The sequence below is a fragment of the Pomacea canaliculata genome, linkage group LG2 (genome assembly GCF_003073045.1).
Source record: "Pomacea canaliculata isolate SZHN2017 linkage group LG2, ASM307304v1, whole genome shotgun sequence".
Lineage (NCBI taxonomy): Eukaryota > Metazoa > Mollusca > Gastropoda > Architaenioglossa > Ampullariidae > Pomacea > Pomacea canaliculata.
This window is the reverse complement of record NC_037591.1, coordinates 21,437,613-21,464,879: the sequence shown is the minus strand read 5'-3', so window position 1 is coordinate 21,464,879 and position 27,267 is coordinate 21,437,613. Positions and strand designations below refer to the sequence as shown.

At 35.3% G+C, this 27,267-nt stretch overlaps 2 protein-coding genes across 8 annotated transcripts; one reads left to right on the top strand and one right to left on the bottom strand.

Annotated features, from left to right (window-relative positions):
* Nucleotides 1-7: 7 nt before the first annotated feature.
* On the top strand, nucleotides 8-22,308 carry LOC112556778 (lysM and putative peptidoglycan-binding domain-containing protein 2-like). Of its 7 annotated transcripts, none has more exons than XM_025226141.1 (4): nucleotides 8-333; nucleotides 5,533-5,879; nucleotides 8,544-8,587; nucleotides 11,716-16,465. In XM_025226141.1, the coding sequence occupies exons 1-3, from the start codon at nucleotides 154-156 to the stop codon at nucleotides 8,566-8,568; spliced, it is 552 nt and encodes a 183-aa protein (XP_025081926.1). In that variant the 5' UTR covers nucleotides 8-153; the 3' UTR covers nucleotides 8,569-8,587; nucleotides 11,716-16,465. The 7 variants fall into 7 exon arrangements, with proteins under 7 accessions (XP_025081926.1, XP_025081922.1, XP_025081925.1 ...); XM_025226137.1 differs by lacking the exon at nucleotides 8,544-8,587 and having other exon boundaries at nucleotides 11,716-11,820; nucleotides 16,323-16,459; XM_025226140.1 differs by having other exon boundaries at nucleotides 16,323-16,459.
* Nucleotides 22,030-27,243, bottom strand: LOC112556775 (haloacid dehalogenase-like hydrolase domain-containing protein 2). Its single transcript, XM_025226133.1, has 7 exons — nucleotides 26,877-27,243; nucleotides 26,469-26,677; nucleotides 26,136-26,220; nucleotides 25,703-25,785; nucleotides 25,329-25,462; nucleotides 24,817-24,880; nucleotides 22,030-23,783 (listed from the first exon to the last, which is right to left on the bottom strand). Exons 1-7 carry the CDS (start codon nucleotides 26,978-26,980, stop codon nucleotides 23,680-23,682), a joined length of 783 nt encoding a protein of 260 aa, XP_025081918.1. The 5' UTR covers nucleotides 26,981-27,243; the 3' UTR covers nucleotides 22,030-23,679.
* Nucleotides 27,244-27,267: the final 24 nt, after the last annotated feature.

Genomic DNA, 27,267 nt, shown 5'->3' with positions numbered 1-27,267 from the left:
GAGTGACTTCCCCTGTGCAATAGCCCTTTTACTGCCAGCTCTCACGAGTGTAGCTTTCATTTGCTGAAGAAACCGTAAACAAAGTGTTTGTCTCCTCGCGCAGGGAATGGTTTGTGGCAAGTAATTCTTCATGTAGCGCTTTTGTGTGGTATCATGGCGCAGGGAGGTGGTAACGAGCGTGAAACACTTGGGAAGTTTGTGAAAACACAATCAGGTTATGGAACAACAACCTCGTCTAAAAAGCACACTCAACACAAGTCGTCAAAATTTATTAAACACATGCTTACGAAGGAGGACAACTTGGTGGGCCTATCGCTCAAGTATCAATGTACGGTAAGTTAATAATTATTATTTTCAGTCGCATTTTGCAGCGTAAGAAAGAGAAGGATACACCAAGGGGCGTTTCCTCCTAATCTTTGTGTGCGCTTCCAGTTGCAGATCCGTTCCTCTCAAACACAACACGTCAAATAGTGAAAGTAGTTATAGATTATATGATCAAATTGCTAACGTAAATTGATTGTGAGCCGATGTCTACATATTGGTTCATGTGGATGATAATAAAAAGTTAGCATTATGTCTCTGCCAGAGAAAAAAAAGCCCAACGCATTCAAAAAAAAAAAATTAAGTGTGTGTGGAGGGGAGAGTTAGAGGGAAGGAGACAGGGAAAACATTTTACGCAGTGGAAATTGATTAGTGATGAATAGGTTTTTTATCTGCAAAGCTATTTCACTAATATTTTTCTGGTCAGTTTTCTCTTGTATGGATTTGCCAGGTGCCCTGAAGAAAGAATCATATACTGTAAATTTTCACTCAGTTCAGGACTTTACTTTTCAACAGATACTTTTGCTAGTAATAAAAAGAATATACCCCTTCTGTGCCTCTTCTTTTATTGTATGATGTAGTTGTACATGGCTGTCAAATAAGGTTTACAGAATGATTAAATGATTAAGTGCAAAATATTGTATCTGTAAAGTGCAGCTAATATTACAAATTATTCAACATATCTTTTTTTAAAAAAAGTGTTATCTACAGTGTCTTGGTAGAAAAATTAGTGTCCGCCCCAATTTTTTGTGTGCATAATAGAGCTCAGAGATATCAACATTGTACGTAAAAACATTTCCACTTTTCCTTTATCATTTCTACTTCTTTTTGTGTGTGTATGTTGCATACATATAAAGTGGTTTGATTCTTCACTGTAAAATTTTTAAAACATGACTTACAGATTTTCAAAAAATATGCATTACATGATAAAATTGGTAGCCAACTATTGTAAGATTTTCAAAAACATTGTATTTTGCTATTTGTATAATCTTTCAGTGTGTGATTATCTAGTTTTCTGGCCTGTAATTCAAGTAATACCTCAGGCAATGTCAATAGCTCATAGCATGGAAAAGCTTTTCTATGTTTGTCCTTAACAGTGAAGATTTGTTAAGAGTGCCTTTGTGTCATGTGTATCTTTGTGGTTGCTGCATGTGACAGTCATAAGTGGAGATTTAAGATTTAGAGTTGAAATTTCAAGGGCATTTAGGGCATGATGTAAAGGTGACACTTATTTTTGGGCTTCATACAGCTTTTGAACACATTTCAATTGCTTAACTTCTGGGCAAGGGTAATTTGGTTATCTGTTTATAGTCCAAAACTGCCTTATGTACTCAGCAATACTGAAGAAAAGAGAGGTAATGTGCAAGAAGAGAGAAAGTATGTGTGAGTGAGAGAGATTGGTTGATTGATTCTTTATTGCTTTAAGAGCATAGCTCCAGCAAGGGTCTGATCATCTGTCATAATAACTACATAACATCTTAAAACTGCTATAAACATAATCCAGTTATTGTTTACTTCTGTAAACATATGTACCAAGAGCTTTACACACACACTTTACAACACAGCATTTAGGAATACACCTATTCCCACACACAAGACTCCCAACTCATACATAATTATCCTGTACTCCAATACCTTTTATGAAGACTCATTGTATCTTAAGAGAGGTAACATCCTCATGACCATTGGTCAGCAAAACAAAACTTAGGTGGTTTGTATCACTCTTACTCCACCTTTTAGTACCCCTTCCCCCAATCACACACGTCTTCACAAACCACCCATTTCTCTTACACCATCTCAATCTAACAAAACAAATCTAACCAGCAACAGTCTGAGATAAAAATACCAACCTTGATTCACTGAAACTTTAGTACTATAAGAGCCTTTCTCCACCAAGGGTATTAAGAACTGAACAAAGTTATTTTACAGCATATGGTAAACTTGCTGTAGACATTAACCAATATACAAATCCATTCAAAATGACTTATATAACTATATGTACAGCAGGTATTATACCAAAGTTTACATAACACCACATCTCTAAAGAGTACATCTCTGAGGCCAATATGAAGGTGATTATTCTAAAAGCCAAGCCAACAACTTGCCAAGTCAGACCCAATGTCTAAAAGCCTTCTTCTTGAGTGCTTAGATATTTTACTTCCTACCATCATAAATGTTGTAAATGTCAGTTTGTCAATGGATGTTTTCCTATCTTTGTTTAAAAATGCCTGGTGAGGCCACTACTTAATAAGTCATGCTTGAGGTCAGTGTTTTGAGCAACTACCACCCATTTCCCAATATATTTTTCTCTCTAAGATCATGGAGAAAATAGTTTAGACACAACTTTGGGTCTACTTACAAGAGGACCACCTTATCTTTCAAGCTCAGTCGACATTTAGACCTTTTCAGAGTACCAAATCTACTCTAATTAAAGTAACCACAGATGTATTATCTACCCTTGACATGGTGATATATCTGCCTTAAGTCTACTGGACCTGTCTGCTACATTCAACACTATCAACTGCTTTCTGCTTCTTCAAAAACTTCACACCCTACAGAATTTCTGGACCCACACTAGCATGGTTCAACTCCTATCTTCCTGATAGGACTCAGACTGTGTTCATTGATGGTCAAACATCTTGCCCTGTTCCACTTTCTTGTGGGGTCCCCTAAGGCTCAGTACTTGGCCCAGTTTTGTTCTACCTAATATTAGTGCCCCACCACCAGTTGGTGTAACTTACCTTGTAGTGGTGTGGTGGCTTGCGCGCCTTGTCGATCCACAGAGCTGTCGGTGGGAGTTTTGTGCTCCTGGCAGGTCTTACCAAGCCGAACAGGTTTGTCAGGGGAGAGGCCAGACTAAAATGTTGCACCCTGGCCCTCCAGGTTGGGGGTTTTGCTTTGGGCTAACAACCCGCTCATGTAAAAACAAAAGCTGTTTCAGAAACTGCAGCAATACTACAAGTGCCTGGTTGGGAAGATTCCTCTCTAGAAGAGCTCATGATGCATGTTGGTGAAAGCCTTAGGGAAGCCAGCTTGCCACCTCATCTTTTGGAAAAGAACAGTGGAGAGCGAGGCAAAGGACATCGGAACCACATGGGCCCAACTGAAGGGGGCTGCCCAAAACCGAGTCTGCTGGCGAGGTGTTGTTGCGGCCCTATGCTCCTTTAGGAGTAACAAGGACTAAACTAAACCAATAATCAAATAATAATAAGTAATAATCACAAAATAAAATCACATAATAAAAAATAACTAATAATCACACTAAGTGTGATCCGTCGCCTTCTCTCTACATGTACTACCAACACTCTTGTCTTTTTGTTTGTTCTTTCTAGGCTTGATTATTCCTTGCTCACAGGCTGCCCCTCATACCTCATCCATAAAATCCAGAAAGTATGAAACTCTGCTGCACATCTGGTTCTAGAGTTAGGAAACAGAACCATGTCACTCCTCTGGTTCGTTTTCTGTACAGGTTACCCATCTGCTCTCACATTCAGTACAAGCTGTCCGTGATATGTTTTAATTTCTTTGCAGGCTCCTGCCCTGACTATTTCTTTGAACTTCACTTTCTCTACATCCCACTCAGACAGCTATGCTCTTTGTCTGTTGACTATATCCTAATATTCCTATCAGAAGAACAATATATGGTCACATGAATTTTAGTTACTGTGCAATAAGATTCTTTCCCTTTCCATATCCATCACCTACCTACAGTTGCTTTCTTCAAATCTGCACTCTTCCTTGAGCATTACTCCAAACACTGTCCACAGAATGCCAGTCCTTTTTCCACCACACCACCCCCCTTTTTCCGCTTTTTGCTTCTTTCTTATCATCTTTCTTAGAAGAATTACAATATTCTCAGTTGTTGCTTGGTTCCTCTTCACATTTTTCCTATATTTGTCTTTATTGTCAGCAAGACTGTTTTTTATTCTTCCATCTCTTATATACATGTTGTCCATGTCTCATTCTTGTTTTAAGCACTAAAAGCATTCTTCTTATGAGTGTGAGTGTGCACTATACAAATCTTTCATTTATTATATGGGAAAAAAAGAATAAAGCACACTCTTCCACAAACACCCATACACACTCTTTAATGTTCTCTGCAGCCATAGGCCTGCAAGGCACATTAGCCAGTTAATACCAGCCTCCTTTTTATTTCAGAATTATAAATATGAAAATACCAAGCTACATAATTTTCTTTTGTACAGCAGAAACATATTTTCAGGTCGTGTTGACCGCCATTAACTTCTTTTCCATATTTATTTCTCAAGTCAGAATACAGCGCCAAAAAAACCCATAGAACATGTTTTTCATCCTCCAAAGCATCTGGGCAAAATGGACAAGAAGGGGGTTCCTAGTACTGAGCAGAAAGGTTCCTGTGACAATTTCTGAAAGACCAATTCTAAACTGAGCATAGGCCTTTCTTACATAAATCTTGCTCATAATATCCACATATAATTCTTGCTGCAAGGAAATTTTAAGTCTACTATATACATCAGTGTGTGAAGTATTTTCCATCTTGTGTGCCACTACTGACAGAAAAGATAAGTCTTTATCTAAACTTCTTTAGGAAAACCTCCTCCCTCCCCACCTGTTCAAATGTTCAAGTATACCCAGATATACAAAGAGAATGAGAGAGTCAGCATTATGGCTTCTTAGATTGAGCAAACATGTCTTTGCATGGCTTGGTTATACTTTTGAAGCTATTTTTAGCTATGTGTAATAAGCATATAATGTAATGTACCTTTGAATAGAACATTCTTGGAAATGAGAGAAGTTATTTTTAAGATGGGATACGTTTCTATTAGTGAAAAGACATGCAAGTATAACCTCAATTGGACATGTAAACAGAATATTTTTCAGGCAGATTTCATATGAGCTAGATGTGGTCATCCACTCTTTCATTTCTGTGAGTGGAGTTCTGTGAAATGCAATTTCATACATCTGGCCTGTTGGCACAGTGATGAGGATAAAGCTCTTTGGTCCCCCACTACTCCTGCAGATTTTAGTAGCATTAGCTGGGGAATCTGGGATTCCAGTCTGAGTAAACTAAAAAGAAAATATCTCCACAATTGTCTATCAGAGGGAAGAAAAGATTGACTAATCTAATCATTAAAAACTGTCTCCAATGTAAAAATTACAGAACAATTAATGCCATACTCAGGTTTTTTCCCACTTTAGATTTCTTTAAGCAATGCATTTTTGCATTTTCAGGTTGAAGTGTTGAAAAGGGAAAATAAACTGTGGAACAATGACATGCTTTTTCTACGGGACCATGTACTCATACCACTGTCTCCAGAAAATGAACATCTTGCACAGCCTGAAATTGTTGTGACATTTTCTGAACGAGAACGTACTGGATCTGTTAATTCTATTGGGTCTAACAACCCTCCTGACAAAGAAACCAACCAGGAGGTGACTTCTGGCAAAGAGGAAGTGCAGACTGCAACAGAGGTGGAAAGTTGCAAAAAAGAAAGTAACCCTCTGGACTTTTTCAGTAAATATGACTCCAGTCTAGCAAAACTGAAGTCAGATGTTGCCAAAATGGAAAAAAATGCAGAGTAAGTAGCCAGCCATCAGATGTTGAGCTTATTGTTTACACAAATTTGTGCTTTTGCTGTGCATGTAATGCTGTGCGTTTCTGTTTACAGCTTCATGTTTTGACATGTTTTGTGAAGTGTTTTCCAATAATAATAACAATGTTGTAGACTTTTATTCTTAATCATTCCTTGAATCTTTGGACATAATTTTGTTTTTCTTGTGTAGGATTTCACCTGTCTTATATCTTTCTGTGCTGAAAACATTTCTTATGTCAGATTATTTCTAATTCTTTGTGACATGCTTTATATTTTTTCTTTTGAAATTATATATTTTGAAAGGTAGACAATAAGACAATACTGTTTCTTATTTTCCTGCAGCAAATATTCCTTCAAGTACCCATGTATAATATGATAAAAGCGTTGTAAAAATGATTAATTTGAGGTTCAGCAAAAGCATTCCTGTCACAAATAGACTTCAGACTGCATTGATTCCATTTATGCCTCTAAATGAAGCTGCTATTTTGCATGTTACAAAAAAATATTAATTTGTTTTGTCTTGGTTCTGCTTCCATTTTTCTTAATTTCTTTTAATTTCAAGCTCACTATTAATTTTTGTCTTTATTTTCAGGTCTGTTTTATAGCATGAAAGCTTACTATTTTATTCTTTGCTTTTTATTGCTAGTGGCATTTGCAGAAGTGTGCATTTATATCTGTGTATCATTTTAACTGTTTTATTTGTTTTGTTTTTGATTGTTGTCTTTTGATGATTATAACTGCTAATGGTACAGATTTTGTTGTAAACATTTTTAGAACAGTACTGCTCTCTTGTGGACATTTCTAGTTAAGTGGTGTATCATGCCAAGACAATGATCTAATTTTACTTCTTGTTTGTTGGCTATAGTAACAGCAAAAACACACACACAAATCTACAAGAAAATTTCCCAATCTGATTAAAGAACTCCTTTATTGTTGTAACAATGTAAGACATCCTTTGAGTGAAAACTTCCTACCACAAAAAAGTCATAGTTTAACCGATTACTGGTCAACAGTTGATTATAATGTGTGCTAAACTTGGAGAGAGCCTGAAAGGGGGAATATAGGTGTAAATATAAAACTGGCCATGGACATCATAGAATGATGGTGGTGGAATACTCATTCAATTTAATACAAATCCGATTCAGTTTTTATTTTTTCCTCTTTCCACATTCCCATCCTCCCATTTCTTTTTTTGTGCTCCAACTGTAAATATCCATTTATTTTAAGGGACTAAAACAAGAAAACTAAAGTCATTTAATATCTTATAAAAGTAGCCTTACTACTGTTTCTGCAAGATAGCATTTGAGCTGTTTATTTTCACTAAAATGTTAAATTTCAAATCTCATAAAGAGTTTGTATAATAATTAATGTTGCAGAAAACAGTGAGTGAAAGGGATATGCCAAAAAAAAAGTTTGCTGTCTGAAGGCTAAATCTTTCTTAAAATAAAGAGACACAGATAACTTAGACTTGAAGGCCTGAAAATAAGATAAATGTTAATGTTTTAATGTTATACTACAAGTAGGTACAGTAATCAATGGAAGCTGCTGCTATCAGAAAATGTGCTTGTTGCTACTTTGGTACTTGCCAGCATGCAATGCATTTTTATGGCAAATTTTTATGACACATGAGATTAATCCGTGTAAAGTAAATTGGATCCCAAATTAACAGCTACAACCACTAGTCTATAGTAGAAATATGACCAATTTCAGAATTCGCTGACAACATGAATGACCTTTTTCTTTTGTTAATAAACTTCTGATTATTATTGCAGAAGTTTTGCATGATACAGATTTGGGTTTAGTGTACTTCATGGAAATACAATTTGTTACAGATGTGTTAAAAAATAGGATGGGTGTCTTCATGTGACAAGAGAGTTTTTTAGTTTTTGATTTCTTGGAATTGTGCAGATGGATTGCATTTGAGGAAAATTCCATTTCCATGAGAAATCCTCATTAAGGGGTAGGTTGGGTTAAGATGAAGTTAAAATGCAGTCTCATGATCGTTCAGTCATAAAAGAGGAGGAGGAGGTGTTAGAGCTCCTGCATATTTTGGAGCAAAACCTGTCTCTGCGCTTTTGCTGCCTTACCTCCCAAGCCATCTAGAGAATCCACAGCTGCAGTGTATGCACCTTCAGGTTCGGATTCCATTGCTCAAACCACTAGGCTATCCCCCAGCAGTTATATTATAAGATCTGATTTCTGAAGAAAGAGTGTAGTTTCTTTTACCATAGCACACCATAACAAGTGTTTCAATTCTTTGTTCAACTGAAGATACTGTTAAGAGCCCGGACTTGTGTAGGATACAGATTCATGGTTAAGTGTTGTTTAGCAGTCTTGCATTTTGTTATGATTAACAAAATACCTAGATTAAAAGTAAATCTATTTGTCTTATTTAACCCATGTTTGTGCATTTTTTGTTTTTAATTATTGTGACAGATCTTTGATTTTATTAAAAGTGATGTTTAGAGGCTGGGGAATAAGTATGCTTTTCATTTCTCAAGCAGTTAAAGTCCAGATAGGGAAGCTACTAAAGCATCCAGCAACAAAGAATTTAATAGCCAAATTGCTGTGTTCCACGTAGATTAGGAAGACATGCAGAAAAGAACTATGCACTTTACAGAACATTTATTGATGTCTGATGTGTTTCAGACTGTTTCCTTTCCATCATCAATAAAGGATGAACAATAACAAAGGTTTGGAAGTGTATCAACTTCTTTTTTTTTCACCTAAGACTGCTGAAATGTTGCTTGCATTGCTGATACAATGCCACTCCATTCTTTGAGATGGCCTTTAATTTACTGTTGTATATTCTTTCAGTTTGATTCCAGCACAACAGATTGAAATAGTTATGTGTGGACCCTGAAGAAAATGGCAAAAATTAAGTTTGTGGACATTATTATAATATTAACTACATCTATCCTAGACTTCTCTCATTGGTCCCCTTATTATCAGCTGAGAGATTTTGTTGGCAAGCAAGATTTTGGAACATTACTTTGTTTGGCTTTTTCCTGCCTTCATTGCTTTAGGCTCATGCTAGGGAGTTATCATTTGCAGCATAACAAGCTGACCATAGGGAACACAGAGCCCCATACAAGTCTGCATTGAAAATGTGTGCTTTCCAACTATTGGTGGTCTGGAGATTTCACCATTCATTCTTTACAATCTCTGGTGTTGGGCACCAAGAAAGACCCTTCACCAGGTCTAGCAATTTTTTTCTTCATCCTATTAGGGAATGCCAAGTGCACCACTTTAAACTGCCAGCAGAATGCAACAGCTGGTGTGGTTTGGGGGAACTTTTATGTCAGCTGTTCCTATGATACCTTTATTACAGTGATGCCATAAAATGTTTGCTCTTATGCAGGTGTAAATCCTGTACCCCAATTGTTCGTTGGAAAAAAAAAATTATATACAGGTCCAGCAAAGGTAACACTGCTGCCACAGCAAAGAGACTGGTGTGGTTCATGCATTTTTATAACCCTACCACCTTTGTATGCTCCCATCATAGGACAGTGCTGGAATCAAAACATACTTTCTTTCTAAGCTCTGTCAGCACTGCTCACTGAACAGCTTGCATGTAATGTAAGTCAAGTACTAACTGCTGTTGATGACTGCTTCTTAAACATACAAGGGAAAAGGAGGTGTCCATTTTAAAGTACCTGATTTTTCAGTGATAACCAGCTATAATTTACAGTTTAGAGAATGTCGGCCATTCATTCAGCACAGGTTAGAAAGTAGATCAGCCATTAATGTATCAGTTAATCCTGGCTTACTGTGAGAAAGTGTGATCAAGTATTATCTATGGTACAGAGTCCTAGGTTATCTAGTGGCAAAATACCAAAACAACCCAGTTCAGGCTAGAAAAATGCAGTCTTAGCAAACTTTTTCATTTGACACAGGAAAATAGATTTTTTTATAAAAATGATGCAACTGCTGTACAATGACCAAATGCTTGTCTGACTGTATGCTGACATTTAATGCAACAATAAAGGGCCTCATTAAAGTAGCTGCAATGACAAATATTTTGCTGCATTGCACTTTTGCATTTGTTGTTTTTGACTTTTCCGTGGAATTCAAAGCTGGTATATGTGTCTCAGCTTAGGTGTAAAGGAAGGCAAATAGAAAAAAAACATATATTTTTAAGTTATAATTAATAAATTTATAGTACACAGAGGCTGTGTTAATAGCATTAGGAGGTTATGCACATATATGTTCCACCACCCACATGCATAGCTACACACACACACATATGTTCTTGCACGCATGCACACACTCTCTCTCCTTCTAGTGAAGACATCATTATAAAGCAATATGTAGTATGTTGATATTTGAGTATTGAACTTGCTTATTGATATTTTTTTTTTTAGTTTTTACAAAATAAATGGAAAAAAAAACTTCCTGTCAAGTAGAAGTGACAGCTTCATGTGTTTAACACTTGATAAGAATTCAGTGCACATCAAACTAATCTGCATGACCTGCACTGTTGTGCTTTAAATCATTGTGGATCACTTTATGTAATTAGCCTGGGTTGAGTTCTTACAGTTGAGAGGCTTCTAAGTGAACTTAGTGTGTTTGAGCTATTGATTTTAGTGAAGAGGCTTGCATCCTGCAGCTTTGACCTCAAATAGTTTTTTTTCAGGTCTTGTTTTGTGGCATTTGTATTTGCTTTTCTGTGCCATGTGCGAGTGACAGCATTATTTTCAGTTGATTTCATTCCACTGGCTGTGTAATGTGAACATTTAATATTTGCCATCAAATGCCATGATTCTAAAAGAGTGCAGGGAAGAATCTGCCTCCTGAGTTTAAATCTTTACTGATTTCTATCATATATCGTTTTTTAAACTTTGAAGATTGCAGAATAGATTTGTGGAGAAAGATCAACAATGTATCTGTTTTGTATTGTGCATATACAGGTGGACCTGTTCATGCACGAAGATCTGTGAGATGCTGATCAGTCCACCATTGTTTATGTACTGATGCATTGTAAAAATGTTTGCTAATTTTCTGTTTATTTGTGATTTCTTAGTACCATTATCCAGTAAAATATTGTTTTCATTTGTAGTTTCTGCATGGGCATTTCTAAATCAAACTTACTAGGATCATGCTTACAAATAATTGAATGAGTAAGGAAACCTTACATTTAATATGCTAGTTAATGTAAGTAAATCACCAAGGTTTGGCAGTTGTATATTTAATGAAGCTGTGTACAGTATATAAGCTCATTTTTTGCTTCTGAAGCATTATCCACCTTTGTGCATGCCCTGTAAATTTCTTTTTCTCTTCAGGATAAACACTGGGATATGACGTGTTCTATGAACCGGAATCAGTTTGAATTTGTTTTGAGTATATTTGGTAATTTTATCTTTAGTGTCTTTGTTTGTTTTTTATGGTGACGTTTTGCGTACCCACAGTGTCTATTTCCTGGGGTTATGGAGCATACAAGGCAATCTGCTTTTGTTAGCCTTCTACCCCTGCCCCCAACTTCTTTGCCTGCACTTAATATCTTCTCTTGTCAGTCTTTCTCTCTTTGTATGTCTCACTTTTCTCAGTCTTTGGTAACCTGGACTGCATATGCCCCATTTTTGGTAGTCTGACAAGTGTTTCTTGGTTTCATATTTATACTTAATTTTTTTCCAATTGTTTTTATTATTACTTTTACTGGGTCAAGTAAATGTGATTTTAATTTTCTCTTATCCCTGGTCACCACTGATTCAGGTGATTTTGTCATACACTTATAGCTCCTCCTTTTACACAGTCCTGTAGATGATTACAAAATCGAAATGCTATTGCAAGGGAAGCAAACTTGCTGTTATGTTTTCCACAGAATCATTGTCCACACTCATGTGCCTGGACGCTCAGTGATTCACTCTCTGGGCTCAGATTACGAACTGGTTTTGGAGAGGGAGACCGAATGCTGACACTTAGATGGGTATTGGATATCACTCTTGCTGATTCGCATATGGTGCATTTTGGGTTATTTTCCCCTTTTCAAAAGTTAGCTACCACAAGGGGGTTGTCTCAAATCAGTACAAATTCTGTCTATAAAATCTAAAACACAAAGCAAAATTATATAAGATACCTTTCCAAAAATTTGACAAATTTCAAAAGGACTGTGACAATAAGTGTCAGTTACACAGATAAAGAATAAGTTAAAGAGAAGAAGGTTCCATTTCATTTTATTTCACAACCTGATGCTTAGCTACAAATGAGTAACTTTTTTTGTTTACGGTGTTGGATAATATTTCTAGTTCCATTATGCATCTGTCTTTAAGTATCAATAACAAACTCCTTGTGCATTTCTTAGATCTTAGCTCTGTGACATGCACACAAAAATCTGTGTATACATGAATGTTCTGTCTTTTCTTCTGTTGATAAGCATTAGTACATGCTGTCTATGTCACCATGGTTTAGACTTTAGAGCTTAAGAATTCGCTGTAGTCGTGGTATTGAATAAGCCATCTGTTATGAACTATCTGGCGGGTTTCATGTATATATAATTAGGATGCAACTAAACACAGTGAAACAAAGTATTTATAAATGCCATTACTTTAGCCATGCATCCGACCTCAGTTTCTGAAAACAGCAATGCGGTAGGCTTAAACTTTTTTTTTTCTAAATTTGCATATAGCATCAGGGTGCATTTATGATTTTTGGTTTGAGACAGCCCTTAGGTGTGCAGTTAGTAGCTACAATGCATATATTGGGATCAGTAAATAGCACTGTGCTTAAACAAGTACATATATCTGGATTAAAACAAGACAGTCTTGCACATTTATCAAAAATACTTAACTGGGTGACTTACGAAGTGTGTGTGTGTGTGGTGCGCGATCAGTAGTTTGTAACTAAAATTTGGTGCAATATAAAAATTGATATTCCTTACCTACCCAAGTCTTTTAATAAAGTTTTTCTTTGGCAGTAATAATAGGTTTAGAAGATATAAAAAACAGAATAAAGAACATTTTCTAGGAATCATTGAACTTTTTCAAATCTATTTGAAAATGTTGACCTATTTTCTGAAACAAACTTCTTCAAAAATAAATATATTGAATCCAGAAGGCACTAACAACAAATACATTTAACTGATATGCTTCCTAAAATAATACTTGAAAATGAAGTAACAGAGTTGTTTTACTTGTCAGCATACATGATTATTCTGGTATAGTAAGTGCCCTGTTAGTACATATTGTTGTTTTCTTTTTTTTTGTGCGCATGCAAACAAGAAGTGGGCAAAACTTTCTTATAGAGCAAAGGTTGATCCTACTGAACAGAAGGTTTCAGTACAACCCATTGTTCACAGGAGTGTGGCATGGAGCTATGCAACATTAATAAATTGCTTTTAATGGACTGGGTGATAACGATGTTTGAGGTTTTTTTGCATTGGTTAAAACGAGTGACTGGAGTAAGCAGAGGACAGAAGCAGAGTGATGTCACATATCTGCATAGCTCCACATGCATGCATTTTTTTGGTTAAAATCCTCGTCAACTGTTACTCTATAAGAAAGCTGTGTCCAGAAGTGGTCACTAACAGCACACACTACAGATTTTGGCTTTTGTCTTGGCATGTCAGTTGACCTGCTTACTCATCCTCAACTGCATGTTTGCTGATTCCCTGCTTGTGCTTCTGCAGTTTCTCCGTGTATACCATCCTTAGTTATCATAAAACTCTTTTGGTAATTATTTATCATAGTTTGTTGAATTAGTTTATTTTTATGGTAGATCAATCAGTAGTTAGGGAGAGCGTGTGTAACTGTTATATTGATTATGATCTTTAGTGCTTACCATATAGCTATGTTTTCAAGTACATTCTTGATGGATTGTAAGGTGTTCTTTAGCACTAGTCTGATAGTGCCAGTAACCACATATATTTAAAATTTATGATTTCTGTTTATTTTTATAGTTGCTTTCTTGTTTGGTTATGGTATCTTTCTGTTCTATTTATTTGCTAATGCGTTTAGAAATGTAGTTATAGATAACTATCTTTTTTATTTTTTTTCCGCTCATGATTTAAACAGATTTGTAGTTTTATCACTAGTTTTTATCTTTAACCTTATGATTTTTTTTCTAACGTTAATGTGAAATCTTTCCATTTTCCTATGAATGTCAACAGTAAGGGTCAGTTATCTGTTGCATACGCTCCAAGCCTCAATTTAAATGTATATGAATATATTGCATCTAGTTTATGCTGCACTTTTAAGTTTGGAGCAGAGTCACGGAAAAGGCAGGCTTCCTTTATTTTCTACAATGTTTTCCTGCAATCATTTAACACATATAAGCATTTGTCACTCAATGTCATGATAGGGTCATGCAACCTCTGGTGGGCTAAGTTCAAAGTTTCGAAGCTATCACTAATTGAATGGCTGATTGTATTAGCCTCTGTAGGCATGTAGGTGTGCACTATGTGTACATGTGCATATGAGAAAGATTGTGTGTGTGTGAGAGAGAGAGGAGGGAACAATAGTGAGAAGGGAGGAGAGAGACTAGCTCTATGAACGTTATTTTGTGGGTTATAACAGAAGTTATTCTCTGGGAAAGAAGTTCATGCTATGGCTAAGCACCTGTATTGATCAACAGTTTATGCTCTGACTTTTTTGTGTGCAAAAAGCACATTTTAAAATACACTGCTTTTGCCCAGTCGCTAACCCTACATATTGTGATTTTCTGCAGAAATCATGTAAAATTAAATACTGTTTTATGGGTCTCCTGTCATTTTGACCCAAACCTTAAATGAGAGCTGACGCTAAGTTGGGCGAGTAGGGCCGACCGCCTAAGGCCCCTCGCATAAATGGGGGCCTCGCGCTAACAAGTGCACCATCAGGGTGACACAGTCCGTAAATTTTTATTTCCCTGTTATGTATGTTGTGTCGGCTTCCAAAGGCCCCTCATCCCCCTAGCGCCGGATCTGCATAATTTGTCATATCTGCCACATCATCCCATTACTGAAAGTCGCATCCATCCAGCCCGAGAGACGAGTCACAGAAGTAGCTGTTAACTTCACTCATTCTCAACAGAACCATGCTTTATTCCAACAAGTTGGTCACCACCTTTCTGAACAAAACTGGCTGCTAGGCAATACACATTCAGAGAACAACACGATGGTGCATACCATAAAGCGATTTTCTTTTCAGTCAGTAGTTGTTTTTCTTTTAAAAGCCTCTGTCGTTATTATTTTTTATTTTCTAGGTTCTTATTAAATGTATATGTAGACATCCCATTATTATGAAACAGGTTTTACACTTCGAGCATTCATTAACCTGGACTTGGTCGATTCGACTCCCGGTTTGGAACGATGTTGACTGCATGGAACCTATATGGTTATGGCGAGCTCGATTTTATTCAGGCAGGAGGTCGATATAACCAGCGCCATATAGTTTTTGATCAAAATGACCAGCGCCCTTTCATTGTAGTCTCTTTATCAGCGCACACCAGTCAATGGTGCTTTATTACGACCTTTTGTGTGTGTTTTTGCTAGTCATGTGCTTAGTTAAAAAACAATGGTGATATACTGTTTGCACCTTATTCCACCTTTTTGTAGAAAATATGTTAAAATATACATAGTGTATTTTAAAAGATCATCTTTGTCTAAAATAAGTAAAGGAGCGCCCAGTAGTGTACATAGTGGTTAAAAAGCTCACTTGTCACCACTTCAGTGAGAAACTTGATCAGGGTTCAGATCTTGTCTCGGGAAACTTTGTACGTGACACCTGTCCACAGGGCTGGGCACTGGGGTTTTTCTCCTGGTACTTCAGGTTTCCTCCTTCCTCCCTCTCCCCCATAGTGCGAAATCACCATGTGAAGCACTTTCCTATTAAATCAGTCAACCATAGCCTTTATCACGGTGCGGATGTATAATTATGCTCTTGCCTGGACTGTTAGTTTCCCAATACTGTAACTCTTCAGTGAAGCATAACAACGGATAGTAATTATGATCAGGTGAAAACCAAAACCAAAACATTATGGTATGGTTTGTAAAAGCTTTATTTCAATATTTAAACACATGAAATTGAATTTATAGGTGTTTGAAGTCGTTGTGGAAAGAAAGCAGGCTGGTTGATCTCCCTACTGCGGCCTCTTACACTTTTGACCTGATTTTGGTGAAATTTACCGAGCCAAATCGTAATAGGGAAGTTTTGCCGTGTAGTTTCTGGATTATTTCCCTTAAGAGGGTGAAAGAAAGAGCTGTACAAGAGAACCAAACTTCCTATGCAACATCATGCAATTATTTTTTTTGAATGAGGTATTGTTACTGAGCATCCGCTTTGGGGAGGCGGGGTGTCATTCTTTATACCATATGTAAACTTTAAAATTTTATTTCACCAGTGTATAAAAGCAAAGAAATTGTGGTTCTTAATGTAAGTCTTTTTCCATTCTCTCTGGGTTTTTTTTTTCTTTTACTACTAACACAGCTCTGTATTTCTTTCCCTTGCATCACAGATTTCTCAGCGAGATTGATTCTCATAATCCTCTGCAGTTTCTTCCACGCAAAGGGTCTACAAGCTCCCAAAGTTCCCGGCGAACTATTTCATTTGAGGACACACCAAGCTCTCCAGTTCTTGTGATCCGCACACGCACACAGGCACGTATGGTGCAGGACTCTTTAGAAAAAAGTCAAAAAGCAAATGATGACCTGTTTGAATTATGATGAAGCATCTAATAATGTGAACTCTCATTTATGTCCAGTGTATTCTTACAGAGTTGAAAGTATCACCTATAGCAAGACAAATATGCTGGCATTTTAAAGAGTTGCAGGAGTCAGTATAAATGTGATCTGAATTCTGTATATTACAAAATTTGTTTATGAAGGATTTTATGTATTTAGTGTGGTTTTCCATCACAATGTACATTGCCTGATAGACTTCTTTCTCAACCTTCTATCCCTGGCAGACATTTGACAATGCATTGGAAAAGCAGCTGTAACATTTCTGCAGATAAGTAATGACTGTCATGTGTAACAGACTTGGTATATGTATATCAACAGCACGTGTTTGCATGTACTTGTGTGGGGAAAAAACTTTCATCTGTTAACTTTTAGGATACAGACTAGATTCTGACAAACATACTGTGATAATAATCGCCAAGGATTTGAGGGTGGGGGATAAGAAACTTGTAACCACTGCCTATAAAATATATTAATGAGGAAGTAGTAAAATATGTATGATTGGTTGTTTGGTTTCTTTTGTTTATAATAAGAATGGCTAGACTTTTGCAGTGTGAATTCACAGATGAAATCATCTGCATGTTCTGTTGAAAACCAGGGCATGCACATTTTTTTCAATATCCTCATTTGATTTTGCAAGATCATAAATGTATTTATATAACAAGTAAAGGTCATTGGATTTGTGTGGCAGTAAGCATTTGTTGCTGGCATATTCAGGGTTATAGCAATATAAAGCTGTGGATACTCTTTGCAGTGTTTTCGTTGTGGGATTGGCTTGGATGATAGGAGTGCTAAATGAAGATAGTTTACTCGAAGCTTGTACAACTCTTTGGTCACAGTTTTTCAGCTGTTATTTATGCCATGACTTTCAAAAGATATTATAAATGGTTTTGTGACTTCTATCAAATTTCACATGCATTTTCAGTATATTTTTTTGATGAGGAATGGCATGTGGAGGGTGTTAATGTGGTTAATGCCTTTGTCTGTTCGTAATAGACCTTTTTAATCTTCCACATTTTTAATGGCTGCACATTATATTCTGAATTTATCTGGACTGGAGGTTTGTTATATAAATTGCAGTAAGAAAAACAAAAGAAACTGGTGGTATTTTAATACTGAAATAGTTGTGCATGAAATTTGATTGTGAAAGTTTTAAAATTATGGCAACATAAAGTATGTCATAGTAAGATTATCATGATAGTAATGATGGCATTTTAAAATATGCTGTAAACACTAAAGGCATACAGTTCTGATTATTGTTGTGTGGTTTTTTTACCTTTTGTTTTTGGTTGTATGTACTTTACAGGTTATTATCTCTTATGCTACATTCTGTTTCCACTCCACCATTGATCTAATGAGCAAGAAGACAACAAGAACAAAAATTAGTTTTTGATTTTAAGCCTGAAACAGGAAATATAAACCTGGTGAATTGCCTGTTTTAACAGAATCATTTAAGGAATCTGACCTGACCCTGAGAAGTGTTTTAGGAAGGATTTTGAAGGACACATGTATCAGATATCCTAAAGGTATTTAAGGATAAGTACAAGTGACAGCAGTAATGTTGTCTATATATGATTAATTTAAAGTCTATGAGTAAATCTTTGGAAGGGCGCTATATAAATCCTCATTATTATTACAAATACTAATGGATGGAGGCTCAGTGCAATGTGCATGAAAGACTACAAATGAACTGACAAGTCAACGACAAAAAAGAAAGAAGTGCCAACAAACAAAGAACACCATGGCAACCATAAAATATGGACTAAAGAGGGAGCAGAAAAATTCACTTGATAATGAAAGGTACTTATTAAAGAAGTGGGTTTGGAGACAAGACTTGAAAACTTCAAAAGATACCCTAAGCATAGAAAGTATCGAGGTAATGCCAGATAAAATTGTTGTGGCGTCTTTTTTCCCTCAAAATATGCAGTTTCTGTAGTGTATGTACAGGTTTGTTCTTGTTTTCAGGCAGATGCATTTAAAAGTGAAAAGATTTGTAGAATTTCAGAATTTTCCTGATGACATTGTGTACATGCAATAAAGGCAACTGTTCGCATGAGTTCCCTACAGGTTTCTCTTGCTTCTTTAAAGTATTCATAGGCGTAGGTGTTGACTAGTTAATAGGTAGTGACCATAGGAACAACAAATGAATTGAAAGTGGTTCACCATTTCTAGGGCCTAGCATGTGGAATGTAGGTAGAGTGCAACCCTTTCCTTCTGACACCTTTAAAGTTCCCTCATAAATCAGCTCTCATTGATGCACGATAGACATGGATAAGTTTAGAAGCCTGAGTGGGCCTCAAACTAGTTCTGAAATTAAGTGCACTAACTTCCAGGCTGTGAAGCCTTCTCTTTCAGATGTATGCAGATTAATTTACTTAGAAACACCTCTTTTCAATAGTGTATTTTTATTTTGTGGGCATGTTTTTCAGCATTATGATGTTTCATTTTTTAATATCAGTGCTGATCTGACTACTCCCTACTTGCAGAATGCGAGTAATTGAGGAAGTCAATGGTCTAAACCAAAGAGCAGTCTAAGTCTTATCTGTGAACAGCACATTTGATGTTGTTTCCTCATTGTGTCTATTAATAAGTTGTCAATTTCAAGGAAAAACATTATGGTGACAGATTAATGGATATCATGGTTCAGGGCTGCTGCTTTAGTAGGGCACGCACATAAAAGGACTAAAGACTTCAAAAATATCATACAGTTAAAAAGTAACTTAAGTTTAAAACATTTTTCAGGTGACTGCTTAGTTCATTGAAGAAACCAAATCTCAAAATCTGCAAATAACTCTATTCCATCCACAAGATGTAACCCTTTAAAAATTGCATTTCTTGCTTGTATTTTGAAAACGAATTCAAATCAGATTTCCATCAAGATGCCATAAATGCAAGTTGTTTTGGCAGTACCTGATTAATACGAGCTTGAAGCTCACAAATCGACTATGTCCTTCAATGACGTCTGAGATAAAAGATCCTCTTGCATATATAAAATTATTGCCCTTTCTAAGCTTGTCAGCAGCTACCATAGTAACTCTCATCTGCTTATACTCCTAAATTATCTCCCCTAAAGAGTTTTTTTTAACAATCTGTAATTTTACTTAAAAAAATTAGCAGTCACAATGCATTTTGTGACCAAAATAAAAAAAAGGATAGCTCTGTTCTGTTAATCTTATTATTGAGCTTAACTTCAAGTTTAGCTCAAGTTAACCTTTAGTAAAAGAACTGAGCTCACAGGGTTAAGACAGTTAAAAGGGTAATGCTCTTTAACTGAATTTTTTTTTTTAAGTGTAGGTTTAATTGAACAATCCTTTTATTTTCAAGTACTTACTTCCTAGAAATATTTTTTTCAAAATGTTTTAATTTGCAAATAGCATGACATCTATTTTATTAATTTACATCCCATAGCCTTACATTAAATGAATGTATAAAACATCTTAAATACCCATCTTTTTTTCTCCTTTAAAATATATTATTAAATTTAAGATAATATTAGTTTTGATTTAGCTTAGCAGACCAAATCTTTGACATATCAGAGTGTGATGACCACTAGCTAGTAACAACCGAGCAAAAGCTTTCATTTCCTTGTTGTGAGTTATTGCTGCTGGGTTTTCATACTTCAAAAACTGAATGTACTGTATCGTTGAATAATAACTAGTAACAGTGTTGAAAAGTTATAAAACATATCTAAGCAGAGTTCAGTTAGGTAAGGACTTCCAACACACTCAGGTTTGATATCTTTTTCTGTTATAAGATTATTTTGAGCTTGTAGCCATTAAACTATTTAAAATATGTACATTTTGTTACTTTACATTACATTTCCAATTACACTAGAGCAAGAAGCTATTTTCACTTGTCTCTGCAATTAAAGCTTTCGGCAAAAGATTTCTGTATGGCAACATTTTACTATGGTAAATATATTAAACACATACTTGATGACAAGTCTGATGTGTACGGGAATGTTACTTAAATTTTGTAAAGGTACTTAAGCTCACTTGTGTTAAGGTTGAGATATATTTATATAAAGTAAATCATAAATTATCAATGCTATCTTGATACCATTATGGTCTTTATCTGATGATTGTAAACTCAGTTTGTATCCCAGTGATACATCACATATTATGGAAGAATACAAGGTACAGTAAAAGAAACTTCACCACCAAATTAAACATGATTTTGATGTTGGCCTGATGTTATTATTGTAAATACATTGTAATTGCTGTCCCAACTTGTAATGGTCAGCAAAAGAAATATTTTCATAATAACAATTACGGAGGTTAATGAGGGCATATTTTTTATCCTGATGTGACTTGTTTTAAGGCTAGCACATAGCAGAGATATACTATTGGGCAGAAAAACAATTTATTCATGAGACTTCACATAGGTAGCTGTATTTCACCAAAGTTTTATGTCGCATTTTCATGATTTTAAAAACTTTAAGCAGTAAAAGAAAAGTTGCCTTGCATTGTTTTAGAAGAATAATGCAGAAAAACATCACCTAAAGGACACTGTTTATTCAAATGGTTTCTAGAAGATGAGTCGAAGCATATGTATATTTTTTTTAAATAAAAACATTCTAAAAAAAATTAAAAGCTATAATTCTTTCTTTTTTTGAGGTAATTCAGCAAAATTTTGATTTGCCTTTTTATTACGTATTAAGTTATTGTTACCAAAATTGCACTTTGAAAACAAGGGTCCTGTATTTGTATTGAAAATTTTGTATGATGCTGAACACATACACCCTTTCCATTTTGTTTGCTGCTGTTCTTGGTTATCAGAGAATTTTGCTGTTATTTTTACTTTGAATGATTCCTCATGGTTTTATGTTTTTCTTTATTTGCATTTCCTTCCTTTTATAGTCTGTTTTATTGTAAGCTTATTAGTGTTGCTTTTAATGCTATGCATTACTGCCTTAGCTATGTTAAGCAGAATATGACTAAAAAATTTTGAATTGTAGAAAATAGGATGCAAATTTTAATAATGGGTGAAGATTTTATTATTTTTTTTTCTTTTTATGTATCAACTTCGCTTTCAAGTGGCTGTGGGTGTGCTGTTTCTTATTCTATACTTTCAAAGTTCAAGAAGGAAGAAAAGAGGTATAAATTTAGCACCTGCAAATACATTTTTTGTTTATAAACTATTAGAATGCATATTTCAGATTCTTGGGAGAAGCAGTTTTTTGGGTGAGCTTGGTTAAACATGTTTAAAAGTGTGATCAACTGATTTATAAATGATATGCAGATACTTTGATATGTTTACATGCTGCTGCTCAACATTTTATAATTTTTCCCTCCTGCATCCTTGCATTGCCCACTGTCTGCATTTTTTTTATTATTCATTTTATAATCAGGCTAAAAGTTACTTTAAACTGTACAATTGTCACATTGTGTAATGTAATGTCCATCCAACTTATCATCTAGTCATTCACACTGTATCACATTTTCACTCAGTTCTGGAATATTTGAAAAGAAAAGAGAAAGTAGATTTTTTTTTACATGGCTGTTAGCTTTCTCCTTTCACACTTAATACCTTGTAGAAAGAAGAATCTGGTCTACAAAAATGTTGCTGTATCTTCATTTCAGGTATATACTTTAATGAACGTCACAACTGTTCCATATGTTGTCACTGTTGCATAACTCCAAAGGCTAGCTGTACACTTAGAACATCTAAACGCAGATCTTTATAAAAACGATGTCTGTACTCTAGGGGTAAAGTCAGTCTTTAGGAAGAAGCTTTTATTAATAAAAATGTTTCTGAAAAAAATAACTTGTATTTGCATTTTAATTATATATCAGAGTTTGGTTTTACAAAACACTTATGTTGTAAATTATTTGATTTGCTGGTTCACTGAAGATATGTGCCATAAACACATTCACAGTTTTAATTTGTTTTTAAATTCTTCAATACACACTATGAACACTTCATAGCCGTGTACATGAAATTGTGACAAATATATATTCCATTAAAAAAAATATTGCATCATCCTGATGTGACTGAGAATGCATATACACTTAAACTCAAACTTTTTGACTGAAAGTTGTAATACCTCCACTTCTTGCCACACATGTACCGCCTTCTCAGTTTCAACATGTCATGTGTTTCAGTTCCTTTTTCCAACAGTGCAGTTTCACCCATTGTAAAATACTATCATTATAATGCAGGCTTGTGACAACAAAGAAATATTGCTAATACAGGATGTATCAGGTGCCACAGTAGGATCAACTGTAGCTTAATGCTACCATTCAAGACTTGTTTTGCCTTCTGCATGGATCCAGAAGAACCTTTGTCACGTCTGTCTCTACATTTCACTGACATCAAATAAAGTTGAGAAGCTGATATGACCATGTGTTCTCTTCAACTGCTTGGTCCAGGTGGATGATGGAGAAGCCTGCACTTTCAAAATGCAGCTCTGTCCATGTGTGGACAAAAGCTCAGGTCCATGCATGCTTCTATATGTATGCTAGCATGTTTTAGTTTAGATAATCCTTGTGAAATCTTCATGCTCATAAACTGGTAATGTCACTAGCAAGTCCCATCAACTATAACAGCAATTTCTGCACACTGAGTTTGTCTCTATATGAGAAAATGTACTCTATAGATTCAAGTATTATTATTAAGATATACAACAAATGTCCAAAAAAATAGCTACCTTGGTGACTGATGAAGAAACTACATTGCCAAGGTACTCTACACATTCACAGCACATCTGAGAGTAGTTTTACAGCAAGATTCAGGACAACCTGATACATAATCAATTTTAGGGAAAATTGGTATTTGAAAACCTTTTGTGCAAGGCTACCTGCATTTCCCTAATTCCAAATACACTTTCCCATGTCTACAGACAGCCACTTTATAAACCAGTGAAAGTGCAGACATTTTATAAAATAAGCACTTAAATTTTTTTACCTCCGTTCTATATCTGTGTACACATTTCTATTTTCTGTGCTTTAAGATAGAAGAATTTACTGTAATGTTATACCATATACATCATACTCTAATCATTCATGTCCAGAGCTCAACCAATATCAAGATCTTACTGAGCACACAGATCCATACATGTCTTGAAGTTTAAACACTTGTTTTGATGTCACTGCTTTCAACATCAGTGACTGCTTTCAACATTACTAAAGTAAATCATAAAATAAGTGTGAGAATGAAGTCCACTGCCTCTGAAAAATTCTTGGCTACAAAACGTGGAGGAGGGTGAATTTTTGTCTCGTCCCCATCTCTGTACTTTCCTGTATATGAAAACAACATAATCTGTATAATAATTGAGTCCTATACTGGTTTATTGTTGGAAAAGTTTCTAAAACGTGCAAAAATAAGGAAACAAATCATTTTTATCACTGCACATCTTTACAAACTGCTTTTTTCAGCATTTATTGAAAGATTTAAAAAAATGGCATTTGCATTAACTAGAATTTGTTTTTACACTTTTTTCCTGTACAGTAAACAAATAATCTCAAAGTAACTATACAGTATAAATGAAATTAGATACCCAGATTTTTTCTCATTTACTGATGCAATCATCCTTCATGTCACTACTAATTAGTCTACATTGGGTGGCTAACTGTAAACTTTCTAACCTTTTTTTTCAACATTGTAGTTTTATAGAGATCTGCTGTTCTCTGTTACTTATCTAATAAATGGGTATTAGTCTCATCAAAACATAACAAACACTGCAATATGTTCACATAATTTCTGTCTAATTTAATGAATTTCTTCAAACAGGGACTGGAAATCATTTTTCAAAAAAATGATTACTTAGTCCTCTTCATTCTTAGGTGGTACATGAGGCATCTACTAGAGACTTCCATTTTTGTCTGTCAGCAACAAATTTAGTTAAGTAGTTTCAGGTCAGTTTTGGGTCCTCTCTCTGCTGATTTTTTCCATGTTTCTTTTGGCTGACCAGGTTTCTTCTTGCCATCAGTTGTCCAATGGAGGGCTATTTTGGGTATTGCATCTGGTTTCATTCTGTGCACATGCTAGCTATCTCCTTTTCTGATCTTTCAAAATATACTGACTTTTTCAAGTTTTTCCTAACCCCTACAACACTGATTTCAATATTATGAATAATAAACTGTTAAATTTTAATTTACTCGTCAAAATATTTTCATTACCGAGAATTACAATCACAGTTATCTTCTAAGAATAACAGTTATCACCAAAGTTGCATGACATGGAAAAAAGGTTTGTTACTAGTTTGTCTAAAGCCAACTTTTGTTGTACTATATGACTCTGTTGGGTTGGGGAAGAGGTAGGGTTACTTGCCTGTTTTTACCAGTATTCCTTGCATGCCAGTATTCTGTGCACCTCCTATATCATCATAAATGTCCTGATTTAGACAGAATAAAAGTGTTAAACTTTAATTTGAGAGCAGCGTACTTACAAACTCCCAGTAAACCCAAAATACAATATAGCCATCAAAAACAAACTATTTTACGCTATGCTGTAGACTGCTGAATGAAAATATAAAATAACATATGCTGGTTAAAATCTGGTCATACAATGAATTCATTTTGGTGGAAGATTTACAGATTTTTTTAATAAACATGTGAACTGCTTATGTTATCATATAAGCATGCTGTGATTGTCTAAAACAATGTGGCATATACACAGCATTGCAACAGTATGTGCACAATTAAGTTCTAATTAAATGTTCCAGGACTGCAGCCCTCAGTATTTATCAATTTGAACTTAATTGTTTTTTTTTTTTTTTCATTGGTTAATTAAAATCAGACAGATTCAGATTTGAGTATACTTCAGCATGGTGTGACACTCACATCTCCTATCATAATGCACTGGGATGGTGCCACACTAAATTCCTCCACAGCTGAGAGGAAAAAGCTTAGTTCTGGCTTTCCAACAATGTCTGCTTTCTGCCCTGTGGCAAACTCAAGAGCAGTTACAAAAGGACCTGTAATATAAAATTTGTATAATATTCAACTGTTCTCTTTTGTTCCTACAGTTTTTATCAAAAGGCTAACTCAGAATTCTGACCTGTAACAAAACAATGAAAAGCAACTGAAGAGTGGCACCCACCTCTAATACATATGAATATGAGTAAAAATTATACAGTCTACACAATTTTTAACAGCCAAGTAGAACTGCTGAAATTGCAAAGCATTGTTTGAATAGAAATGTCTTTCATACATACCTGGACCTAGAGCAAGCCCATCTTTACGTTTGTAATATCGACCTTTGTGTATGGCAATGAGAGGTGCTCCACTAAGTATCAACCTTACTGACAAATGGTAAAATTTCAAATTATACCATGTAAACATTTCCAAACAAACAGACATAATATTCATCCACACTTATATCCACACATCTCACATACACACACACTCTCTCATCCACAGGCATGTTTCTGTAAAACAAAAAGGAAATATATAGAGTACCTATTATTTCTTGGATGTTAGATTTGTTAAAATAAAGATCCTCAGTAGAAAATGAAATTTATAAAAAAATACAAAATCCTTGTAAAATAATAAAATGATGAAGCTATATATGTCTTTAAGTGCAAAAACTCAATATCTAAAGTCTGGCTTACAAGATAAAAATACAAAATAAAACAAACAATTTTTAACCTGAAAGCCTGATTCATAGTGTTGTAGTCAAATTTTTCAGGTGCCAGTCCCACAACCACTGCATCTTGATTTTCAGTTGAAACACCTGTTTTAAGAAGACATATTTTTTTACAATTTTGTAAAGGCAAAGTTGTACTGTTGTGAGGATGAAGGTGACTACACCTGAAATGAATGCTTATATTCTTAAAGATAGGAATGCACCAGTAGTGTACACAAAACAAAACAAAAATGACACCAAAAAATGTCTTAGAAGATTGAAAAAGAACATTTGTGACATTAGCAGCTTCCTTTCCCACCATCTTAATGTCATGGGCAAAAATGCTACTTGCAAACCTTCGAAGTCTTCAAGGGCCTTCTCATCCACCATCAGTAGGGGATGAAGTTTTCTTTGCTCTATCAAGTATCGGGCAGCAGTTAAGGATGTAAAAATTTCTTCTCCTTTCACATTGAATCCTATGGAATGTAAACGCTCTAACAAAACTCGCTTTGATTCTTTGGTAGTGTTGGTGACAAATTTTATGTTTACTTTTGATTTCTGCAATCTGGAAAAAGAAAATGAATTTAAAAATTGTGAATGCATATGCATTATATCTCAGGAGTATGCTCCCTTAAAACTATAAGCGATTTTTCCAAAAAGTTGTTCCCCAACTCCATCCAAACTTTACAAACTTACTTTTTTAAAGTAGCATCATGGACGTATACATGGATATTATATAGTTCGTTGTAGCATGATTAACTGACCTTTCTAACGCTTTGACAGATCCAGGAATCTCTGTATCTTCAATATGGATCGTTCCACTTAAGTCTATAAGAACTGTGTTAACGGTACAAGCTCCTGAAGACATTTTGAAGTGTCGGCGAATGTCAGTAGACGTGCATGAACAGTAAAGCTGAGGAATCGCAGCAGACGACACTCTCAGATGTTTGAGGTTTTGACCTCTGCACGAGTGCACAACCCAAAAAAACAAGACGGATGCCAGGATTCAATAATGGCTAAGAAAGTTGAAACCTGGAATCTGTATATAAACTTTAAAACATCTCTTGGCAATGTTTGAAGAATCTGTCCGCAAATGAACCTACGTTTCGAACTTCATCGTCGAGAGCTTTACCAGCTTCCTGTGACGTATTTCCG

Excerpts from the sequence above, each read along its gene's own strand:
- LOC112556778 (XM_025226135.1), top strand. The coding sequence starts at position 154 with ATGGCGCAGGGAGGTGGTAACGAGCGTGAAACACTTGGGAAGTTTGTG. Across the intron at positions 334-5,532 it reads CGCTCAAGTATCAATGTACG|GTTGAAGTGTTGAAAAGGGA; the intron begins GTAAGTTAATAA and ends TTGCATTTTCAG. Across the intron at positions 5,880-16,322 it reads AAAATGGAAAAAAATGCAGA|ATTTCTCAGCGAGATTGATT; the intron begins GTAAGTAGCCAG and ends CTTGCATCACAG.
- LOC112556775 (XM_025226133.1), bottom strand. The coding sequence starts at position 26,980 with ATGTCTTCAGGAGCTTGTACCGTTAACACAGTTCTTATAGACTTAAGT. Across the intron at positions 26,221-26,468 it reads GGCCCTTGAAGACTTCGAAG|GTGTTTCAACTGAAAATCAA; the intron begins GTTTGCAAGTAG and ends TTCTTAAAACAG. Across the intron at positions 24,881-25,328 it reads AGTGCATTATGATAGGAGAT|GACATTTATGATGATATAGG; the intron begins GTGAGTGTCACA and ends TGTCTAAATCAG.